Raw genomic sequence first — 23317 nt, forward strand, 5'->3', positions numbered from 1 at the left:
TTGCTGCCTAGATCTATAACAGCTGGTAGACTTTAGAAAAATAATGGAGTGACAGAAAAGGTACCAGCCGCGATCAAGTGCTTCAGACATGACCAGAAACCAACTGATGTCGCAGGCATCATCCGAACTAACATCAACTACCTCCAGCTACTTGGAAATCTTAGTGCGCAGCTAATGAAAGTGCTTGATGGATGTTCATTTATCGATCCATCCTCTAACGGAATCACCGGCAATCGGCGGTAGGGTGCCAGCATAAGCCAAAATATTATCAAGAGCAACGCTGACGTTTGCTGTCCTAACAGGCTTAGGATAGTGTAACTAGGTATATATACACACGTATACATTTATTCCTTTAACTGGTACCAAAGCAGAAAAGTTGTCTAAGAGATGGGAAAGATAGTCTTCACTGTGGCGTATTTGTCAGGGAAAAGGCTAGTTTAGAAAATAGGCTTTCCTTCTGCTAAGCGGGAAGACACAATTGACAGGGAACGAATTAATTCGATTTCGATTCAACGATGCGAAAATTCTTCCATTCGCCAGATACGCTTCCTTTAGCCGCCAGATAACATTGAACACTATATGTCTTCTTCGCATGGCAGTGACACTCAAATGTGACTCTGCCTAATGCCACTCGCTCGTATTCCGCTGGATGCACATGACTCTATGTCGCACTGTATTAAGGAGGTACTAGCTAAATGTATTTTGTGTTCAAACGGCACGGACGGGTCCCCCATAAGAACCTCTCACATTTCGATTTCTACACCTAACTATCGTAGGACGATAACGGTGAAAAAGAGAACCTAGGATAAACACACTACATACACTCGCTTATGTATGTAAGTCTTTGTCGATTCGATTTTACGTAGCTGTCTTTCAACCTTTCCCGATGTCCAACCTGTATACCGGCGTGGCTCTGTAATAGGCACTTGTCAATGTTGCGGTACCCTGAACTCAGCTATATCTGACTCCGTGATCGTGAATGATGTTGGCTTTGGTGAAGTGCGACACTTCTTGCCGGTCTGATCTATTAGTGACGAGAAAAAGAAAAGCAATGAACGGACAAAGACAAGGAAACTAAAAGCGAAAAGAAAAACCCTCAAGCCGCTCGATATCATGTCATGGCGTGCGTAGATGGTGTAGACTCTGAAGCTCCATTCATCAAGTACGGTAGCGGCTACGCTATGTGGCGCATAGGTAGCGTGTGCATCTGTGCGTGGGAAATAGAAAGTATGTTAGTATTTGTCTGTGTGAGCATATGGCAGAAAATTGGCTTCGTATTTTCCCATTACTTCCGGGGTGTTGACATTGATGGGATGTGAAACAATCGGCGCGCAAAAGGTTTACAATGTAGGTTAGAACTATAGAAGACCCATTTTCCTCCTTCTTTTTTTCTTCTCCTGCACAACTGCACGACGACAGGAGGAAGAAATGAGCAACGAAGACTAACTGCTAGCAGGTTACATCGTGACATTGCTGCTGTTGGCAGAGCCAGTGATGGTAGCGCTCGCTCGTCCCGCTAAACAATTAAAGCCACCCAGCTCTTCAAAATCCCAAACCTTCGTCATACTCCGCATCCGCTTTCTCGGAGGCAGGATCTATTGGTCTTTCTGTAAATGGACGGGGTGGTTGGTCGATTAAGAGAAACGGAGAAGAGACGGTAGGTAGAAGTATGAAGAGTGAGAGGGTCATAGAAACAAGGTCTAATAAACGATTTGGGCTTCGATAAGCGGGAATAACTTGGTACTCAGTGATGTTGTCTAAATGATTAATGCTTCTGATGAAACAAGTGGTAGATTTTTAATTCTAGCAAAATAGAAGAGGAATTTAATGTGACTGACTAAGGTGTTAATATTATAAGGGGTATATACAAAAAAGCTTACCGGAGCACAGATGTTTCCCTTAAGCTATCCGATAGGTAATTTAATTTAACAGCTAGTTTCTGTACCCAAAATATAGCTTTCTGCTTAGTCACTGTACAGTTCTGGTTAGTGTTTGTCCTTAGCGTTACGATACATCACGACTATGGCGGATAACTTAAGCTCTAAATACCTTTACCCAACCGACTGGTAGTGTCTATAAGCCCGGATAATTTCGCGATAGATTGTTTGTCATCCTTATTCGATGGTATTGGTGGCCATCTTACTATTACTACCATCGATAGTTCAAGCTGCTTGTCGTTACGAATCTGTTTGCTCTAAGCAAAAAACCACTAGAGCAATAACAACGGCTCAGCCTTTCATTGAGGTATTATATGTTCACCAAACCGTAGAAGCCGCTAATTTAAAATATCTTAGCTTAAAATATCTTAATAATAGCGAAGCTGTACGTAAATGCTTCCAGAGAAGCCTACACAACTTCCACTGTGGCGGAACCAAGACCCCAGGGTTACCCAGCAGTTACAATAAGGCTTCCACTTAAAACCGAGTAGGTTTTGCAAATACGAGCCTTACTTCACTTACTAATGTCATTTTAATTAGTAATTTTCATGTTTATGGGCATTTTTATCAACTACATTGTTGTCGACAAACATATATTTTTCTATTAGACCACAGTCAGTTAGTGGACCGCAGGACTCGTTAGGTTGATTTCCTTCGATACCTAGTCATCTGGCTACCTTACAAAGTTGGTTATACCCGTTTCCCTTACATATGTTGACACATTGCGTATCATTCAAACATTCTACACATTAGGCCCTCTACACGCAATTCGACAGAGGTTCTAATTTAAAGGTTCTAAGTACTGGCTAGATGTCCAAAAAAAAACTGGCAAAAAATGCTGTTTAGCTCAGCCGAACCCTGTCATAACACGTTATTATAACAACGAGTCATGATAACATAACTATTTTTATTCGTCAGCCCTCGCAACGTGTTCCTGAATAGGCTCTCGCGTCATCTGATAGAGTTCGCGTGGCCAGTCCCCTCGTACGTTTCATGCTTCTCGCGAGACTTCGCTTACTTAACAAAATATATGATCCTATACCATTTTGTTACACTTAAGTAGCGGACGTTCGTGGTAGACATATCCGATGTAAGAAATATTGCTGTTTTTTTTCTAGCAAGATATAAATAAATGTATCAAATAAAAAAAATGGCAGCTCTCATGTGCTTTCCGGGACGCTCTGATGCGCTCTTAAAAATAGAAAGTGAAGCTTTACAAACTGATCTCGACAGCTTAACAATCACTTAGTCATAAGAGAAAATGTCAGATGCCAACTGAAAAGCAATTATAGAAGATTTGCCAATGTTACCTTTCGAATTGTCATGTATCTGAAGCTTTCGCCTCAATGGCACAATTTAGATACACGTGGAGTTATCTTCAATCAATAGCTATTCTATAAGTAAGTGCTGCTGGTCATGAAGCAACGAAGAACTAGAACAAGTAAGATGGTACACAAAGAAATGGCCGGGATAAGATAGGACACGCTGACATATGCCAATGGCTGGAAATGTACCGAAGAGGATCTAGCATAGATAAGTCTGCCAGCCATAGAGAGCAAGGGAGGTCAAAGACGTAATACTGTTACTTGAACCGTGTTCTTCGTAATCGGAGTTTGGAAAGGAAGGAAGTAACACTGAAGTCGTTAAGGAAGGAAAGATGGAGGAAATTATAGATACGGTAGCCTGCCTAACTACTAGTCAGAATCGGCACTCGCAAGTTTCAGTTGAGCAAGTCACAATGTAGTACATGGCTAGTCAGACCTGTAAAATAAAGGCTAAACCACCTCGAGGCATAACAGACGCAAAGCAATCAATTTCGAATACTTTTAATTTAAAAATCTATCTGCATATCTAAAAGCGCTTAGGAAGCTCTCAGTGGGGAGACGGCGTAAAACACAAGATGACAGTAGCATTTAGAACAGCTATTTGTAGAAAAGAAAAATTACACACGATAGTGCTCACCAAACCTGGCACCGCGCTGCTGCTCTACCTAGAACAACATGTAGTTTTATTGTTTGGAAACGTTTTGATATAGAATACATAGTCTCTTGAGAATCCAGCCGAAATCGTGAATTTCACTTTGTATAGGCCCGCGTTAATTTTGCAAAAGGAGGTAAGTAGTGGACATCAGATAGGGAGGAAGGCCCAAAAAAACATAAATAACATTGATACACAATGACATTGCCTGGTAATGTATAAGTCTTCAGTTTGTCATCTAGACACCTCGTTTCTTCGGCCTGGTGTATAAAATGAAAGATAGTATCTTTGTTCCAATTTTTCTTTCGTCAGATTAAGAAATTTGTTAGCAAATCGGACAAAATCGTATTACTAAAAAATTTGTATGTTTTCTCCGTTGTACGTTTTAGGCAATAATGACAGCAAAAACGCAGTGAGTCTTCTGGGACCAAACTGTAGTGATATAGATAAAACAAGTAGTTCTCTTGGGTGATAATAAAACTAATAATAATAGTATTTCTCACTGGCGTTTTCTTCATCTAATAGTTATTATAACTAAAGGATACTCGAGGAATAAGTGAAAACAATTTTCTTTATATACATGCTTTGCAACGTAAGTTCTAAGTTTCCTATTCTCTTATCAACGGTTTGGTAAGGGTAAACCTAAAGGGTGAAAAAACGTTCTAGACTAGCTCTTGGTCACCTATCCTCACCTATTTTTTCGAGGCGTCTCTTGCTACGCAAACTTCACTATTCGGCTGAAAGTTACGTTTTCAGTGAACCGATCACGAACGCCCATGTCACGCGCTTCAGGCAGACGAGTGTTAAAGTATCATGCTAACAATAAAGCTGCAATGACTCGTTTTATCTAGACACTTCTGTGCAAGCCCTTTCAAGTTTCATGTGTGACCCATCATGAGGTTGTTTTATGCATTCGGCTCATCATCCAATACAAACTCAACCGAGTACGCAGTTAGCTCCCTCCATGGAAAAAATATTGCGCCATTTTGGCAGAAGTGTGCATGCATAATATATCGTATAAGTTTTGCTATCGGCTGTGAACAAAGCAAGCTCAGTAAACCAGCTACTGTCGATAGGCAAACTGTTGGATGACCAACTTCACGTTCGTACACTTTAGTACAATGGTACATAGAAATGCAGTACAAGAAAAAATCATCAAATTGACTATAAGCATTATATCGCATTGCTACGCGTTCGATTCCAGCTACGCCTGCTGTACCATAAAGCAAAACCACGAATCGCACCATAGGCCCGGCTCAAGTACGAATATAAAGCGTTGTCCTGATACTGCCGTATCAGTTAGTACAATGCAGTGCATCGTACAGGACAAACCTAATTCATTCGCTTTATTTTCTTTAATATGTGTAATATATCGTGGAGTACATCCACAGTTGTTACGTATACAAATAGCTTCGTGCAATAGGTAGGTTGAGCGTAAAACGCGGGTTTTGGTTCCGGTACTTATAAACAAACTGCCCAGTATGGGTAGGCTTAAAATGTCAGTCACAGTTGGTCGTTCGTTTTTCCCCTTGTACATAGTGACTTCACTTAATTTCGTTCGGCGTACGACACTTTAGGTTGCAGTAAGATGACTTTGTTCGATTTTCAGTCCGCATAGAACATTAACTGACTTGGGCGTTCAAAAGGACCACAACTTACTTTCGAGTGCCCATGTGCAGGGCATGCATACATGAGGCAAAACAGTGGATTTTCAATCGTAGAAGCGTAGCTGCAATTAGTCTTTTGCGCATCTGTTATGTTACGCGTCGTCAGCAGCGTTGCACACGGTGGTGCTAATCAGAACAGCTCGATCGAAGAAGAAGCTCTTAGCATAAACGGATGGGGGCAGGGGAGAGAACTGTGTCAGGGAATATCGGGTGAGCACCCCACCCACCGCCCCCATTGCTATAATTTCTAGACACTCTCTGCTGCATCGTCGTAATAGTAATGAATGTCCAGCGATTATGACCTGGGCATCCACCTAAACAGAGACTGGATTTTATTTGCTGCGGTAGTAGATACAGCACGCAGAATTCAGATAGCGGGGGGTGAAAGGGTTGAAACGTTGAAGCTGTAGAAGTGTCAACTCTAATGTAAGCACTTCACTTCAAGTTGTTAGTCGGCTATTGGCTTGAGAGTAAAGCTCGAAGTAGTGCTGGCCAGCGTCGAGTACTCCATGGAGCATTAGAGACACATTATGCTCGTTACACAGTCTTTAGCCCGGGTTCACTTTTGGCCCCATCCCTCGAAAAGAGAGCGACGCTAGACAACGTTAGACTTGCAGAAGCTTTTGACAAAGGAGACTCCACAATCTCTCTTGAGACCCGTTGCCCGGTTAATGCGTCGATCAGCTCTTGTAAAAGGACAGCTCTTATAAAAGGGTCAGACGACGGGGGTGAGATGCAATGAACAATCGGAGAATTGACGAATGAGTTTAGTTCTCAATCTCACAATGCTATATTAGGCTAGCCAGTACCGTACCGCGAACGAAAGCCCACTTCGCCAATTTAAGCTACAGGCCAAAGCAGTGGGAATGTGTAGACGAAGACGCTTTTAAACAGAGGACAGTGTGAATTGAAGCTGTAACAGTCGAACGAAGCAGTCGTTCTCGGCGACTGCCTCTCAGAAGCTACAATAAAAATTCCAGAATTGGACAACTAATATTGTCAGTGCATTTTTTGAATAAAGACGTATTTTACGTCAGCGGTATCCCAGCCACTCCTTTATTTTTCGTTTGCTCCGCATAGCCTACACTCTCCTAGTCCTTTACATAGAAAAAAGCCGCGTATAAATTACGAGATGCGGATGATTAGGTACGTTTCTTGGACAACTATGCATACTCTTTACAGTACACTGCTTCTATTAAGGCCTGTTCTGTTTGTATGACAAGCGTGTTCGTTCAGAATTTTCAGAGTCTACTTGGAGTTCGATACAAAAGCCTCGACATGGGAAAAGAGACACGAAAACGACATTGGGGCACTACAAGGGGCGGGCAGCAATAGAAGGACGTTTTTTAAGTTCGACTTCGAGTAATCATCCTTTGGTAGGACCCTGAACACACAGGGTGACCGAAGTTTCGAGGGATTGAGGACAACCGAAAACATATTGCGTTAAATCCTCTTTCGGCACAGCTTTACGTGTCGCTTCCCACATTTGGCTTGCGTCAAGACTCAAAGTATGCAGAAGTTTTTGACGCGATCCTATGGCTCGAGACCGCCTAGCACAGAACTATACAAAAATATTAGGTCCCTAGAGAAAGTGCGTTTCAAGGAATCGCATGAACCATAGAACAGGCTCACCTTTTGGCTTCTCCCTTTCCACTGCTGCCTATTGATACTACTGCGATGGCTTGGCGTTCGTTTTCCCCGTCCACTTCCTTCAAATAATCCTTCACGAGCATGAAATAGTATCACATAACGAGGCAAAGATACGCTAGCGTGCTAGTCGTAGAAGCCTATTGAGTTACTCTTAGATGCAAGCTTTACACGCGATGACCAGACAAGCGCCTACGGGCGTATACGACTGCTTGCTTGACATTGGGAAGCTTGCTATTGGGTGCAGAAATGATCCTTCATTCTCTAACTCTCGTAAACGCACTTTCTCACTGGGGTTGACTGGAGACTAGTTTAAGGCCTGATCTGTCGTAGAAGAATATGTGTCTCGACGATGAGCTATACGTCGCGTGAATAGCCAGCCGAAGAATACAACAGGGCAAAGCCACCGCGGTCCTGAATGTCTATGCTGTTAAACTCTGGCGTCGAGCCAGATTTTTTTTTGCTATTACTCCAGGAGGTTTTTTAACGTTTTCTCATCTGCAAACTGAGTCCGACGCCTCGAAACAAGATCCCAGGCCCGATCCTGCTTTTCTTTCCCTCCAAAAGCCTATTCAGCTCAAGGATGCTGGGTTTACCTTGCCATACGTTGATGCCCCACCTAGAACACAAAATGAATCGGATCATCAACTCAATGCTCTTGCCTCCGTATACAGATATTATTCTATGTACGCACTAAGGCATTCATTTAGAATAACTTAATGTCTTCCTGTACTTTTCGAGCTTCCGATCTCGATATTGAGACAAATACAGCAAACGGGACAACTCTATACTCAGTAGTTGAGTAGGTTTTTTGTTCCTAGCTGACCCTCGGCCTGAAGCGCCTTATTGCTTTTAGCTTTGAAGACTTTCCGACGCTTCGAAAGAAAGAAAAAGCACAGGCACCTTTCTGATCGCTAATACACGTATTTCGCAGTTGTACATTTTGTATATGTACGGGCATCTAGGTGTGCGACTGCACATAAGCCGAATCATGCTGACCAAACTGGTGCATCTGGAGCCTCATCAAAAGTCATCATTAAGTATACATAGAGTTCTTAGTTAAAGCTAAACATATATCGCCCATCGTACAAACACTGGAGCGTTGGTTACGCGAGCCTTAGTATACGGAGAATGATAGAAAGTAAACTTTCATACAAAACTCTGGATATTAATATAGACAAATGGACGTCTATACCTATCTGCACCGAAACAGTACGTGTATATTTAAAGAATCGAGTTCTGATTGCAACTGATCGCCTTCCTGCTGGAACACAACGATGCGTAATCTAATAGAGTAACACCATTACATCGCATAAATTTGTACTACTCTAGTGAACCTCATTCGCATGCAACCTAAATAGCTTCTCTTCTTTTCTACAATCAACCACTGATCATAGCGGCAGAAAGAGCCGGAGGTTATTCCTCTATTTCAATCATGGTTTTACTTCCTTGAACTTCATATAGTCGCAGCCCTCCCTGCTCTTGCTGCGGTTACGTCGAGTTTGCTTCATCAGTATGGCAGCGGCTTCGACAGGTACCTGGTGCCTCTACTGCTACCTATCCATCTTCCGATCAATCAGCGAGATAGTGTACTGTATAGTGAGTGTTTTGCCTGATGGCAGTGCCCTGTTGGGCAAGCTATTTAATCAAATCAAACAAATAGCAACATCAGAACAATCGGATTAGCACCCTCGGTTCTTGCTCGTCCTACGATCTGCTCTACCGTCACTATTACTTCTGCTTCTGAAGCCTCTGCTACATCAATTTTGTTCACATTGCCAACCCCCCACTATGACTCGTTTCGGAATTGACATACCACTATTAGCAGTAGCTATGGTGCTGAGATGTCGAGAGAAACAAGTTCCAAAGAAAGGCCAAAGCTGGTGGCAGTTGGTCTCCGCTTGGCAGTACCGCGAGTAAATGCAAAACCCTATGTACTATCGATCGTTATGTACGCTAGAGTGATATTTCTTAGAGAGCAGCGGCAGTGGAGTAACGGTAGGGCGTCAGGTTGCATGATCAGCAGACTAAAATAGAAGACGTTTATAATTTTTTTATCAGAGGCCATATTCGTATATGCGCGTGTATGCACACCGTTATATTGTCTTTAAACCGGTAGCAGATGCCTATTTATGGGCCGTAGATTGATACGATTGACGCAGACGACACTGTTAAAATATGTTTACTATACAGGTAGGACTAGACGGATAAAATAGTTATCGTATACGAAGCTACGACTGGTTTGTACCCATCAAACAGAATGCGAAAAATTGACTCCGTGTTACGCCGATCGGTAGACAGGCACTTGAAACGAACGTGCGCTGCAACGGCCCTACAGCGCAGATCAAGAGGGACATATCAGGAAATAAAAAATATATGTCCATATTCAAATATGATACACACATGAACTAAACAAACACCTGTAATATCATAGTAATGGCACTACCCATTATGTTTATAATTACGATAATAGATAGAACCCGTCAATGTTTTGCTCAGGCTTGTTCTTATGTACGGTAACAAAAATGGTAAATTTTTCCTTTTCTAATTTCCCCAAAATAAAACCCAGTCAATGACCTCTGTGTGGGTACGACCGATAAAATCAGTAGTTTGTCGATATCACCTTATCTGAGCGAAGAGTTGACATAACAAGTTTGGACGATGTACGCAAAAATACTAGCCGTTAATTAACAATGAAGAATTGGTGGGACGAGCAGTCTATATCTATATTTATATATAGTGTAGAAAGTTTCGATCGGCATAACTTTTGTCTGTTGGGTTTCTACTACTCGTAGTAGTGTAGTTTTTGGTTTGTTCAAGGCTACACCACACAAACAAACTAATACTTATGCATAATTTATTGAATTTTGCTATCGTAATTACGACTGGAGAGTTGAGAGGAGTAGGCGGAGCTTATAAGCCGTAAAGTTAGTACCGATCCTTCGAAAAAGGAAGGACCAAATATTATTTATAGATTACTCGTCAGACACTAGGCTGTTTGTGGTATATTGTTTCGTGGGCCAAACAGTGCTAAAGCAGAGAATCCCAAAGTTACGAACAGTTGAATAAAGTAATTAGACAAAGGCAGATGGCAATAAAAACATTATATTGCAAGCTGTCAATCTTTGTCTTCGAGGCCAATTTAGTAATTGGCGAAATGAAGTTAACATGAGCAGATGGTGGCACTCAATGGAGCCTCGCGATCGACTCTCCACATATCCGCCTCATCGAGCAGCACAAGCAATGCACGGGCTGAAGAAGTAGAAAACGTATCCACTAAAGGCAAACATCATATGTAGCAGTGGCCGTTGTTAACGACCGTTATGGACTTAAACACTCTGCGATCATCCAATAAGGAGGACCACGTTTGTACAATAGCTTCCGCATGACATACTTTCTTTCTGCCTACCGGTAGATTGGTTTCCCAGTCGCGGACATGAGAAAAGAAGCCGCGACTGTGAAGGCAGTCACTTCAAACGAAAAACAGCTGAAATACAAACAAGTCAATAACAGCAGCAGTGTTTTAGCATCGTCCTTCTATAAGGACGGACAAGTGGTGTCCTTACTTGTTCAAGAAAAGATCCTCGCAACTGTATAGCTTTAAACTATTCCGACTAATATACTTAGAAGACTCTCTATTACTGCAGTGCCGTCATTTTGAAAATCGATCGTATTTTTCGACTCAATTGAGACAAGGAAACTGGTACAACTGTTACCGCTCTACCCCAGGCAATACGCCCATCAAGAAGGATCAGAAGTTTCAGTCTATGTAGCTAAACTTATTTACCAAGTGGACCTCTCTGTACAATATTTTGAGGTCCATAGAGAGATTCGATTGGCGATGCGATACTAACCCATTTTCCGTAGCTAAATGATTACGATTATTCTGAGATATAAAATGCTTGCCCACACGCACTTAATCCGACTGTTGTAGTAAACACTTCTATATATACTTAACGTCTTATGGATAAATTTAAGAATATGGTTACATATTTTCATTGATACCCATTTGTTTACTTCGGAAGAAGTGATTGATTGTCGACTTTTTTGAGAAAGTCTGCGCAATAGTGGGCATACATCCGCATATAACAGGTACACCGGGCGGTAAGAAATTAGCATATCTTCACAACCTACTATGACCTGTACATATACACGGACAAACACCCGTACGAAGTCGTCGGTCCTGTCATCGCAGATGCTCAAGTTTGGAAAGAAAAACATGCATAAAAAAGGAGTGAGCAACGGATGCTTTATGTGGTCCTTGGATAGTATAAGTACTCGACGCAACTCGTATGGAATCTTCTTCTTCGTCTTTGGTAAATGGACAAACACCGGAGCACGGGACTGCACCAGCGGAGCAGAGGTGATCACACTGGATCAGTCTGTATCAAACCTATAGTCTCTCAAGGAGGGGCACTTGAAGGCAAGAGCCGCTTGCGACGTGCGAATTTCATGCTTGCGCACAGATGGCTTAGCTTTGACAGGACTAACAGACGCACAATTCCTTGGCTAATTACAGCTCCTGTTGCCTTCAACGTCAACCGACCTTCGATCGCCTAAGACCAATACCAAAAAATTGGGTCCTTTTTTTATTCAGAGTGCGAAAAGGCATTAAATGAGACAGCCTCCAAAGGCCCTACCTACATATATCATAGATACACATATATGTTATACTAGATGGTTTGCCACCTAGACGAAACAAGATGGTTTTTTTCGCCTATGTATAAAATTAAACAAATTTGTTTCATTGAGGTTATGTAACTAAGACGGTTCTTTTCAGACAAACTGTGTGAAAGTAGAGGTATTCACACAAAGATTTCACAGTACGTTTAGGAGCATTTTTAATGTTACTTTCTCTCGCGTATTCTTGTCGAAAAGGTCGTAACGCTTAGATTGATTTGTAGGTTAAGCACAGTTAAAAAAGGTATAAGCTATGGCCTTTATCCAGCTGACCAATGTTAGGTTGCACTTTCGTATAAAAGCTGTTAGCTCTGCGCCATCGCACCCTCACTAGTGTTTTCAATGATTCATTGTTCTCATAAAGCTTTTGTCATCAATGGCAGCTTTTACCCAACAATCCCCCATCTTACCGGGTATTTTAGTCTTCTGTCGATATCAACAGTAGCAATATAAACGGCGATGTGTAGGCACTTTCTTTCGACCCATAACTCCATTACTATACATGCGTTTGTTGAAGGAACTTAGCGAAGGCCACGCTATCCGCCACGAAGCAATTCTACAGCCATTTTTGCTGCTCGAACAACAAAGCTCAAGGGAATGGCTCTAGGACGACAGACAGCCTTTAAGCAGGACCTAGTACGATTACTGCCGTCACTATTTCAACATCAGCACAGATCGTAAAACGTCTTCCGGATGGATCTTCTGTAAAGGAGTAGCAAACAACGGAAGACATGAGAGAAGCAAAAAAAAATCTGACTAAGGTTTCTTTGTGTGGCGCATGTTAGCGGCTGCGCGATTAAGTTCCTAGTAATATACAAATGTACAACTCCTCATAGATCGGTTCACTAGACAGAGGCAACTTGTACAGTCAGAAAATGGGCAAGACCTTACATACTTAAACGGCGTAAGTAGCTCACAGAACACCTTTATACAACTGCTTGTATCGTTGATCGCTTGTACGCCGAACTATTATAAGATAGCTAACCACTCAATATCGAGTGCATGTCCTACCGTACAATTAATAGGAAAAATTCAAAATTGCTGCTACGTATCTATGGTCGACGACACACTGGCCACTTAAGCTAAATTCGCAACGTTCTCGCATTGAAAACGTTATAGCAACCGCCACTGTCAGAGTCCAAATATCATGTTGAATATAAACAATTACCAATGTTTCCTTTGAAAATTAGAGGATTCTAGCTCAAATTAAACATAGCCCCAAGTAGCATTTAGATGGTGGCATACGTTCGGTGTCAAACTATAAATTTAAAAATGCGTAAGTTTAATGCCGATTAGTTGCGTTGCTTGATTTATATTTGTGCGATCTTTGCTTAAAATAAATTATGCTGATACTTGGGTAACCTGCAAAATCTCCTGGAAAGCGACTTGTGTAAGATAATAAGTGTCCTATTATAAAAACAGATCACAAAGCTATTATATGCTCATGAGCGAGAATCGATGTGCCATTCACGAATATGTGTTTAAAGCCAACTGGTTACCTCCATAAAGCCTATATTAGGTTCTTCCATGAACTTACTTCCTAACCTCTATTTCACCTAAAAGACTTCAACAAAAGAACTAATGCATCTTCAATACAATGTGTAAGATGCCTTACGCCGGTATATACGATATAAAATATATTGTGACTCCTCTCGGTCGCGCGCTTTTTCAAGCAAAAACTTCATCTGGCAGCACCTCACTCAGGTGGAGATCTGGCTGGCTGCCCCGCCAAACACGGCACTAGGGGCTTTCGTAGTACTAGGCTGATCCATACGGCGTTGTTATCATTATTGATGGCCGTAAAAGGGGCCAGGCACCTTCTTACAAGGTGAAATATCTTCTTTTGACGTTCATGCCACATCTTCTCGGGGGAAGTGAATGGTATCTGATAGAGTGATATTTCGAAGACTAGGAGCTGGGGCGGTTCGCACTTCTGCTTTTTTGATGGTATAGCTGGCAGACAAAGCATTAGGCGATATATTTGAAACAAAATGTGTGAAGTACTATGCAGGAAGAATATCACGACTCTGCCGAAGGGAACTCGACTTCGCTTTGACTTTCGTGAGAGAGGATCATCATTAAAAGAAGCATCAAAAAGAAGGTGACCTTCAAAGCAAAATAGAGCTTCATTTATACCTAAAATCGCCAGAGGAATTGGGACTAAAACCTGTTAGTGCGTACAACAGAATTCACTGACTGATGACTGAGAGCTTTAAATGTATTCCTTAATGCTTACGCAGAAAAAGCACGTGGGTTTTTCAAAGAATAATCTTAAAAGATGTACGAAAATGGGATAATCGAAACAATGTACATTAATAAAGTGCTTTCGTCGCCTCGTTGTTGGCACGGCTTGAAGTTCCACGGTACAATCTGAAGCTACTGAATCCCAACGAACATTTATTCAGAATCGTCATTTTGTGTGCACCTACAGTGTTTTGAATTTTCCGCCAAGCGCTATGTGTTTATAAATCGCTAGCAGACGAGGCCGCCGCTACCACCAGATAGATCTATATGTAGGCTTATTTGCCTCTTGTCTGTTTTCGTTACATTTTTCTATATTCTTCCCGCATGAAGAAATATAGTCGCCTGACAATATAAGTAACTATAAATAGGCTTACCGCCAGCCAAAGAGCGAACTGTGTATACTCGCCTTGAAAAGAAAAGAAAGAGCGTTGTGCACGACGAGGGGGAATGAAGATCCGTCGGTACGCAGCCGAAAGCCAAACAGCTCCGAGCTGCTTTCAGCAGCAGTCATCAAACCGTCCAAGCACATACATGTCCATTAGGTGGTATAAGATCGAAAACGATAGGTGCTTACCGATGGCCCAACGGCGGAGGCCGATATCGCTGCTGATAGAGCAGCCAGGATACCAGCGGCTGGCGGGATCGCCAGTGTTATTGGACGGGGGGTGTCGGCTAACATCGATGCAATTGATACATATACAGACGTATATATCTATTTACCTTGCTAGTTAGTGAGACCAGCAAAGTGCACATATAGCAATATAACCACTGGGTAGAATATGGCAGGGTCGGCCTTTTACTTCACTCGCATCCCGAGTCATCTTGGCTCAGTCTGACCGCTGCCGAAACAACAACGGCAGTATCATCCCACGGCTCCTACTTCAAGCGTGCGACTTTTATAATGACGCATGTTGTTGTATCGGCTGCACGCGTGTGTTCCTGTTATATAGGTAGATACACATCCACGCTCGCTATCGTGCGTGCCACTATACACAGCCGCCTGCGACCAATAGAGTGTTTAGGTTCGATACATTCGATGCCTTCGTTCTTTACACAACCTTACTCAAAGCAGCATTGCTCAGCATCACCCTCAGAAAGAGAACTGCAAACTGGTAAAGCTGCCTCTCGACCTAGTCTAGACGAGCGCAGGGGGAGGGCGTTGTCTGCAAACTGGGTAAACACTATCAGCCGTATTCCTTGTTATAACTTTGTCACTCAGCGTTCATATCCACCCTTCCAAAGTATCTGAGTTCCGGCCGCTTACTTATCACCGCTCTATATCTCTTCCTTCCTCCAGCCATCTCATTCTCATTTTATCGTTAAGCGCAAAAAAGCGGGTAAACGTTTCGGCTTGCCTTTATATTTTCGAATTCCAGCTAATGTATATGTACATATATATACGTATGCACAAAGAAGCAGAACTGGGCGAAGAGTCGACAGGACAATCTGAGCACTCTGCGGGTTACTGAGGTCCTCTTCTAGTATGGGTCTATAATGAACCGCAAAAGGTAGATGGCGAATGAAAGAAATATAGTGTTCCGTGATTGGCGGTGGTGAAGCAATGGCTTGTCTGCCAAGAAATTCTGGCGAGAAACTTGGATTGATTCAATTTAGATACAATAGGTGAATAGAATTTAGTGCTGCCAAAATGAACGATGATCTTTTTTGTGAGCCTTCTCTGTTGCTTTCGGTTACTGCCGAGGGTATCGATACATTCAACAATACCTATCGTCTTTGCTCCATGTGCTTACTGACATTTATATTTCTATTATACAACCATACCTCTGTGGAGGTTCAAGCTACCAGTTTACGTTCGATTTTAGGGCTAACTGATTCTTTTAGGAACTGTAGTCATGCCCCTTTTCTGTATCTCCGTCTGGAGTCAGAATTAGGGTATGGTAAATCGTACTTTAGGATCCGTTCCCCCTTCCAAATTTAGTCTGCTCAGTCGAGAGTTGAAGCTCTCAAAATTGCTCCATCCGACCTTTCGCGCAGTTATCTGTGGGGTTAGATGACAGTCTTCAAAGTACTGGCAAATTGCTCAGCGGCAACTGCTGATTTTCCACCGGGAGCAGTTCGATTTGATAAACCGCGGAAGCCCCTTTCCCGTAACTGCCTTTTAGCGGATGTGTCGGATAGTAGGTCAAGCAAAAAAGAAGCTTTTTCATTCGGTAAAAACTATTACAGAAATAACACGTAGATACCTTGCTCACTTTTTACGTAGCCAGACGAAAAAAGAAGAGGAACTGTCGTTTTTTTTTCCTTTTCTTCTAGCTACAGACAAACGTTAATGATCTTCCTTTGGCGTTATCCTTTTACAGTATTTGTGACGGATTTTCTCTTTTCATTATTCAGGGTACTCGTTTGTTCGTTTCTCTTGTTACCGTCTAAAACCTCTCTTTCTGCCCGTCCGTTTCATCGGCTCCTTTTTTTTTGTCATGAACCTCTCATCCGAGACGTTCTTCTTGTGGGGGCCGTGGCACCGCATTTCGCCATCTCGTCGCATCGCTGGAACGCAGAGGAATCGCCAAATCGTCGTTTTCACAAATACTTCTACCCGCTAGTAGTGAGAAACGAATAATAGGCGGTACTGCTCTTCCCCTCTCCAATGACACAGCCTACGTCGCTGCATTTCTGAACCGGAGTCGACGTCATTCTCTCGAGATAGTAACTCGCCAAGTCAACCCAAGCTGCAGCATCAGCAGCGGCGAGAGTGCCTTTGCATAGTGAGCAATGACCGGGCAGATCAAAGGGGAGCGGGCGCTGGGAATGGTAAGAAAACCTAGAACAAATTTGTCACCGTTGTGTCGTTTTGTACCTTCGTCGTCTGGTATTATCATCGGCCCGACAGTATACGTTGTTTCAAACAGAAAAAACTCGTCCTGAGATGTACTCTGTTGCATAGAAAAAGGAGACTTCTGCCATTCAGAAGAGTTTTACTCATCATACGCTGAAGCACCCACTTTTTAGTCAGTGTCAGGCGACCTCTCCATGTAGAAATAGGGCCATCACTGCAAACCTTGATTTGATTAGCGACAAGCACTACTTGACACTGGGTACACTATGAAGACGGGGAGTTGCGCAACATTATAGTCAGCATGAGCATGAAACATAGCCGCGTAAGTTTCATTTGCAAAGTAAAACTTCTGAATAAGTGGCAATTATTATTATTTGACTCAAGTAACGCCTCAATTACAGCCCTTAGATGATGATCGCAACGTTTCGATGACATAAACGCAAACAGCGGAAACGGTTTACGAAGGCAACGTATGCGTGTGGAAAGCCTCATGTTTCTTATGGCACCATAGATCTGCCTCTCGGCGTATGAGACTTCAATATAATCAGCTTATATTGCCCATGGACCACAGTCGATATGTCTGAAGATTTCTTGTGGTCTTTAGGGTATTAGGGTTAGGTCTTCGTCTTATCGCCTGCCCCACTTTGTCACTGTCGACGGCGGCTCTCAGGCGCTTTTTTTGTCCGAATAACTCGGAAACCGTTCGTGAGGCAAATCTACCGTTAAACGGCTCGTTCATTCATCAAGAGACGGTCGGCGTTTGTGTATAATTTTCTTTAGCCTCATAGAGGTATTACGAGTCTCTTTATTTCTCACTGAGTCATGGCGGATTCACAATAATTTTTGTTGAAGCTGTCTCGCACCAGGAATAAAGGGCGCGGCTGCCTGCTTAATTGTATGTACAACAACCGCATGGCTGCCAGTGGGAATGGATGCGTCATCTATAGCAGCCACAGCCCTGAAGTGCTAAGTTACAGACTTAGCTGGCTGCTGCACCTATGGGTAAGCCCTTGATGACAAAGTTCCCTTATATGGCTGAATGTTTTCGTATATATGTATAGGCCGAGGGCCTAAACGGCGTCGGCAGGACATAACATCGGTCTGAGACAACCACTAATTGAGAAGCTAACGGTCTAAAGGTGCAATAAAAGGGGAAAATGCGCGACAAGAACCGAGCGGATCTAAACCGTAAAAAAACGTTCCTTTAGTCGCTATGCAAAGAAAAAGCGTCTGAAGTGGATTTCTAGAAACGACGTCCGGCTTGGTCTTGGCGCCTATTTACGGGGTGCAGACGGAGCTTCTTTTTGTGTATGTCGATGTATGATGTAGGTTTCTCAGTAAGCTGCATGCATATTTGTATGGGCAGTAATGTATTGCTTAACCAGATCGTAGCACTAAATCCAGGAAGCATATTATTGAGGGGAAATGTGTCGGCCCACTGAGAAACAAGCTGTTCTCATTTAACGTAAACTAGTTATGTTATTTCAAGTTATAAATATTGATGATAGCTTTTGGAGTTAACCACGTTGATAAAATCAATTGCTAAGTACTTCGTAACTAATTACAAAGCCAATTTATGTTGGCTAGTAATTGATGTCAAACCGGTGGAAGCTACCTTGCGTTGCCATTGCCGTAATGGCTTTTCATGTTTGATATTGCGAGGGGGCTAGGCTAGAGGACACAAGTGATATTTATCGTATTCAATAATATATGGAACCGTAGGCTACATATCTGTACAAGAATTATGTGTTATATTTAAGTTTCATTATAAAAAGAGCGAAACACGCGATGTCGAATATTTCGACACAGTCGCACGTGGGCGCCGTCATAAAACGACGAATGGGGCTGCGTGGAGCTGTGGGTTGTGAAGAGGTTAAGTGGTCGAGTAACGAACTGGGTAAAATTCATCACACATAAATTCTGCTAGTCCCCCTTCGACTAATAACTAACCGTATTGCCTACGCAATTTCAAATGAGATTTTATGCCTCGCACGAGAAGTTTTGCGACCCTCTTGGACTACCTACTTTGCAATTACATAGATGAACTACGCAAGTACGCAAACCGATCTAGTACTAAGACATAATAACGTTCTAATATAGTTTCTAGAAAAGAACCTCAAAACTTAATCCAACTTGTTCATTACCAGCGATATATGTGACTACACAATATAAACATGGCCTCGTTCGACAGTCAGCAATCAAGCGATCTCATACCCAACTCAAGCACAGAAGCTTGGGATATCTCTCCAAAGACTAATAGCCCAAAGAGAGCAAAACCATTTTTCACGTAGTAGTCCTACAGGCGACGGCTTTTAAGAAAGTAGCTAGAATAAAAGTATACAATAATAATGGGAACCAACGAGAAACAATTATCTTACTGTTATCGTCTCTGTGGCGATGGTGGCCTTACAGCCATTTACACCGGCGTTGGATACCAAAACAAGTTCAATAATATATGGAACCGTATCCTACATATCTGTACAAGAATGATGTGTTATATTTAAGTTTCATTATAAAAAGAGGAGAAAACTGTGACTCTCGAAATAAGGGGGACGCGGGCCCGTTCTACGGCGGTCTGTCTGACGAACAGATCATGAGAATTAATAGGTTTTAGATGAAAGAGATGATGCAAGCAGCACTACAAAGTGCACAAAAGGGATCTCTGCAAGAAAGGTGGAAAAGCTGGGCAAACGTGATAGCAAGAAAAGGGCACAGGAAGCAGAATTACGCAGCGCACGTAGAGTCCGTCATTGCTTAGCCGTTAGCGCAGCCGCTGCCATTCATTCACACAGACGGGCATCCCTTCATTCATTCATTCATTCTGCGTGCCTTCATCGTTTTGACCTGCGCGTACTCACGAGTGAATGTGTAAGTGTGTACGCGCGCAAATTTAATTTAGTCGACTTCAGAGCAGCAGAAAAATAACGCCGACAGGCCTGCCGTAAGCAAAGCAGGCCAGCCAAATCTCTCTTTCTATCTTTCATAGAATAGTGTGTCTTCCATTTTTCCGTTCTATTTAACATTTGAGTACTACTTTGCAGCAGTGTGGCATTGTTATCCTTTTCTTTCAAAGGCGTCTATAAGAAATCGTTTCTATTAGAGGAACACACGTCCGCATACGACGGTCTCTCGTACGGGAGGGAAGGATGTCAGGTTTTCTGTTGTTTTGTTGGCTGTTCGTTTAGCAGCAAAAGTAGCGCTAGCAGTAGAAATATCTCCATTCCTTCACGTCGTCTGAAAACAGCATCCTGCTGTCCAGCAGACAGAGCAGATCTGGATGGTCGAAGCCAACTATATGGATAACGCTTTCTGCCACATCGGACGTAGCTCGGCTTATCGATTTTTTCTCTCAGAGGCCGCAGAAGTTTTTTAATTGGCCGGCGTTTAGCCCACGTAGCACCTTGCGCCCGCTTGTCATTTGCGTTCGCTTTCTATGAGGCTATTGGCGGCTGTTGGTAATTTTTTTGCTATATTCTAACAATTAAATAAATTGAAGGCGGACGGTTGCACGGGTCTTGTTGACAGTACATGCGCCGTCTGTACATAGATGGATCGGTGTTCCTTATCTTCAAACCGCCAAATTCAATAGACGTTTGAGAATCATCCAAAGAATTCACGCCCATACAATGTGCGGGCGTATCGTCTAATAACCTGCTATCTATTGTCCCAGACTCCAATGCGACAGTTTTATTCTATTTCGTAAATGTCGGCGCCAGGACCTCTCGCCGTGTCCGTATCCGCTGCGCATCAGACTGTGAACGGTTCTCTGCTGTACGACAAATATTTGCCTAGGTCGTTTTTATTCATCTTGAACGTTTGTATCAGTACGAAACGCAGACCGGATACTCACACATGTAGTGACTGATGATCGTGATCGTTTCTAATTGGGGCCGATTCAAGATCTCGCAAGAACTCAATCCTAGGCTCACACCTTAATGTATCATGTGCCTAATATCACTTCATGAGATTCATCATCGCAGTAAACGAAAATCTACTGTCACAAAAGGAAATAAAAGCTTCACGCTCAGCCATTATTCTGTATGTTAATCAAATGTGCCTATACGATGTAATCGGTAAAATAACTATAATGTCAATTATCACTATCTTTGGTTTTAACAGTATGTAGTTAGGGTCTGCGACAATATTTCAGTAACGTATCTCTCTACTCTTATACTCTTAACAGGTGACATTGGTAAAATGGAACGAGCCGTATCAGAAATTGGCGTCGTGCGACAGCAGCGGAATCATCTTTGTGTGGATCAAGTACGAGGGTCGGTGGTCCATTGAGCTCATCAACGATCGAAACACACAGGTAGATTCGTCGATGCCACGATCACTGACTAGCGTATTCAATTCTGTATCCATATGCATATACATATGTACATATATATATATATACATATATATATACATACATATATATATACATACATATATATACATACATATATATATATATATATATATATAGCGGTTATGAATATTCAAAGTGCCTGTGATCCTATTTGGGAGCTTATAGATAACCCTGCATCGAAGGGTTAAATTCTGTACATTTTATGCAAGCAATAACCTTCTCATGACTTACTTTTTAATGAGTAAAAAATGCCGGAAAGGCCATTGTATTCCTAAGGCTGGAATGTATTGCATTACATACTCAGTGTTGACTAATATTTGTTGAGAAGTTCTTAGCGTTTACTTCGCGTCTTCGGATGCTCTTAAATATATCGACAAAAACTTTTCGTTGTTCAGATCAAACTGAATTTTTTCACTTTTATTTGTGTAATTCTCCTTCCTTTAACAGCCGAGTTTTTCTATTCAATCGTACTACAGGCTCGTCATCCGCTCCTTTTTCTTGGCTTGTCACCCGTGTTGGTTAGCCGCAGCCTAAGAGGGCTCCTTTTCCCTTAATACCTTCCACACTCCCTGCGGTCACACCTCCTTTTCGGCCCAGCTATCGCGTGATTGACCGAAGAAGGATGTGAACGAAACTTTTTCGTACAACTGCGAAAATATAGCGCATTGCATCTGCGTGTTAGGATCACTTGACACCAAATAGTTGATCTTATTAATATATTCGTACCTGTTAGTGATAATTGTTTAAAAACAACTCGCCTCATTGAGAATAGATATCAGCAGACCTATTGGCTCTTTTCATTTGGTGATAATTTATCTCTAATAACAATTACAATGAATCTTATCATCATAGTAAAAATGCCAAACTAATTTATGCGTGTTTCCTCAGTTTGAGTTTACCCAAAGCTGTTAATGCCGACTGTAAAAGGTATGGCCGGTTTAAGCAGTATATATAAATGTTCGCATAAGGGTTGGATTATTTTAACAAGCTGCCTGAATGTAAACAGGAAATAGCGTCTGTGTCATCATTGTCAACAACTGATCATGTGGTGGTCATTCTAACATTGAAATAATTTTCTGTAACTCGTAGGTAACGGACTTTGCTTGGTCGCACGACGGTCGTATGGCGCTTATATGCTACCAGGACGGATTCGTATTAGTTGGATCGGTGGCTGGCCAACGATATTGGTCATCAATGCTCAACCTCGACGCCACAATTTCGTGTGGAGTTTGGGCACCAGACGATCAACAGGTAGGGCCACCTAAGTCGAATTTGAACGAATATAATCCGACAACGATTTGACGTCTAGAATTTCTCATACTACGATATATATATATATGTGATTTTATCGGGCATGTGGAAATTATAATTAAGCTCAAGTCATTACAGCAATTACGGAAAGGGGATGTACAAACTACCGGAAAAACCGTAGTGTTCTCTTTATAGCTTAGATCAGTTAGGCTTAATGAATTTTTACAAAATTCATATTATTTCAGTGTCCACATTGTGGGATCTATAACTGATATTCGTGAACTAGAAGGGTTGTAAGCGGACGAGAAGTAACGAAATTTATACCTCTTCAACCTCGTTATGTGGAACGCGTGCGTTACCGGTCCCGGTGCATATTATGAGTCTGTCAGGTATAGGCAGTACGCAGGCCTCTAGACCCGCCATCGAACTTATACTGGCGGATACGTACGAGCTGACAGAGGAACTGACCGACAGGAGCACAAAACGAAAAAAAATGGAGCAGCCATATATAAAGCATGTCATACGTCCAAGCAAATTTTCTTCGTTGCGGGAGCTCTTCTGCCAGCCCGCGGTTCTACTACTGGCAACTGCCTGACAAAGATTTTTTCGCCCTCTGTACGCCTAGTGATTTTATCCCATTCGGACTCTGGGACCCTATTGCTCGTCCGAAAGGGTTGCACCACATCCCCCTGAGCAAAGGTATATGTACGTGATCCAAATGAAGAAGAGAAGACGACTGAGAATTGCTCCAAAGAAGTACGTA

The 23317-nt window shown here is 42.3% G+C and overlaps 1 protein-coding gene across 5 annotated transcripts in view; it reads left to right on the forward strand.

Moving 5' to 3' along the window:
- Positions 1 to 23317, forward strand: part of Tusp (WD40 superfamily protein Tusp) — a 222533-nt gene that overhangs the window by 169818 nt on the left and 29398 nt on the right. For all 5 annotated transcript variants that reach the window (XM_086981968.1, XM_022792449.2, XM_086981969.1 and 2 more), the window contains exons 3-4: positions 21133 to 21261; positions 22393 to 22554. In XM_086981968.1, the coding sequence (XP_086838094.1) occupies positions 21133 to 21261; positions 22393 to 22554 (291 nt within the window). The remainder of the gene's footprint in view (positions 1 to 21132; positions 21262 to 22392; positions 22555 to 23317) is intronic.

Source organism: Varroa destructor, unplaced genomic scaffold (assembly GCF_002443255.2).
Source record: "Varroa destructor unplaced genomic scaffold, Vdes_3.0 BEIS01000002.1, whole genome shotgun sequence".
In the NCBI taxonomy this organism is placed as follows: Eukaryota; Metazoa; Arthropoda; class Arachnida; order Mesostigmata; family Varroidae; genus Varroa; species Varroa destructor.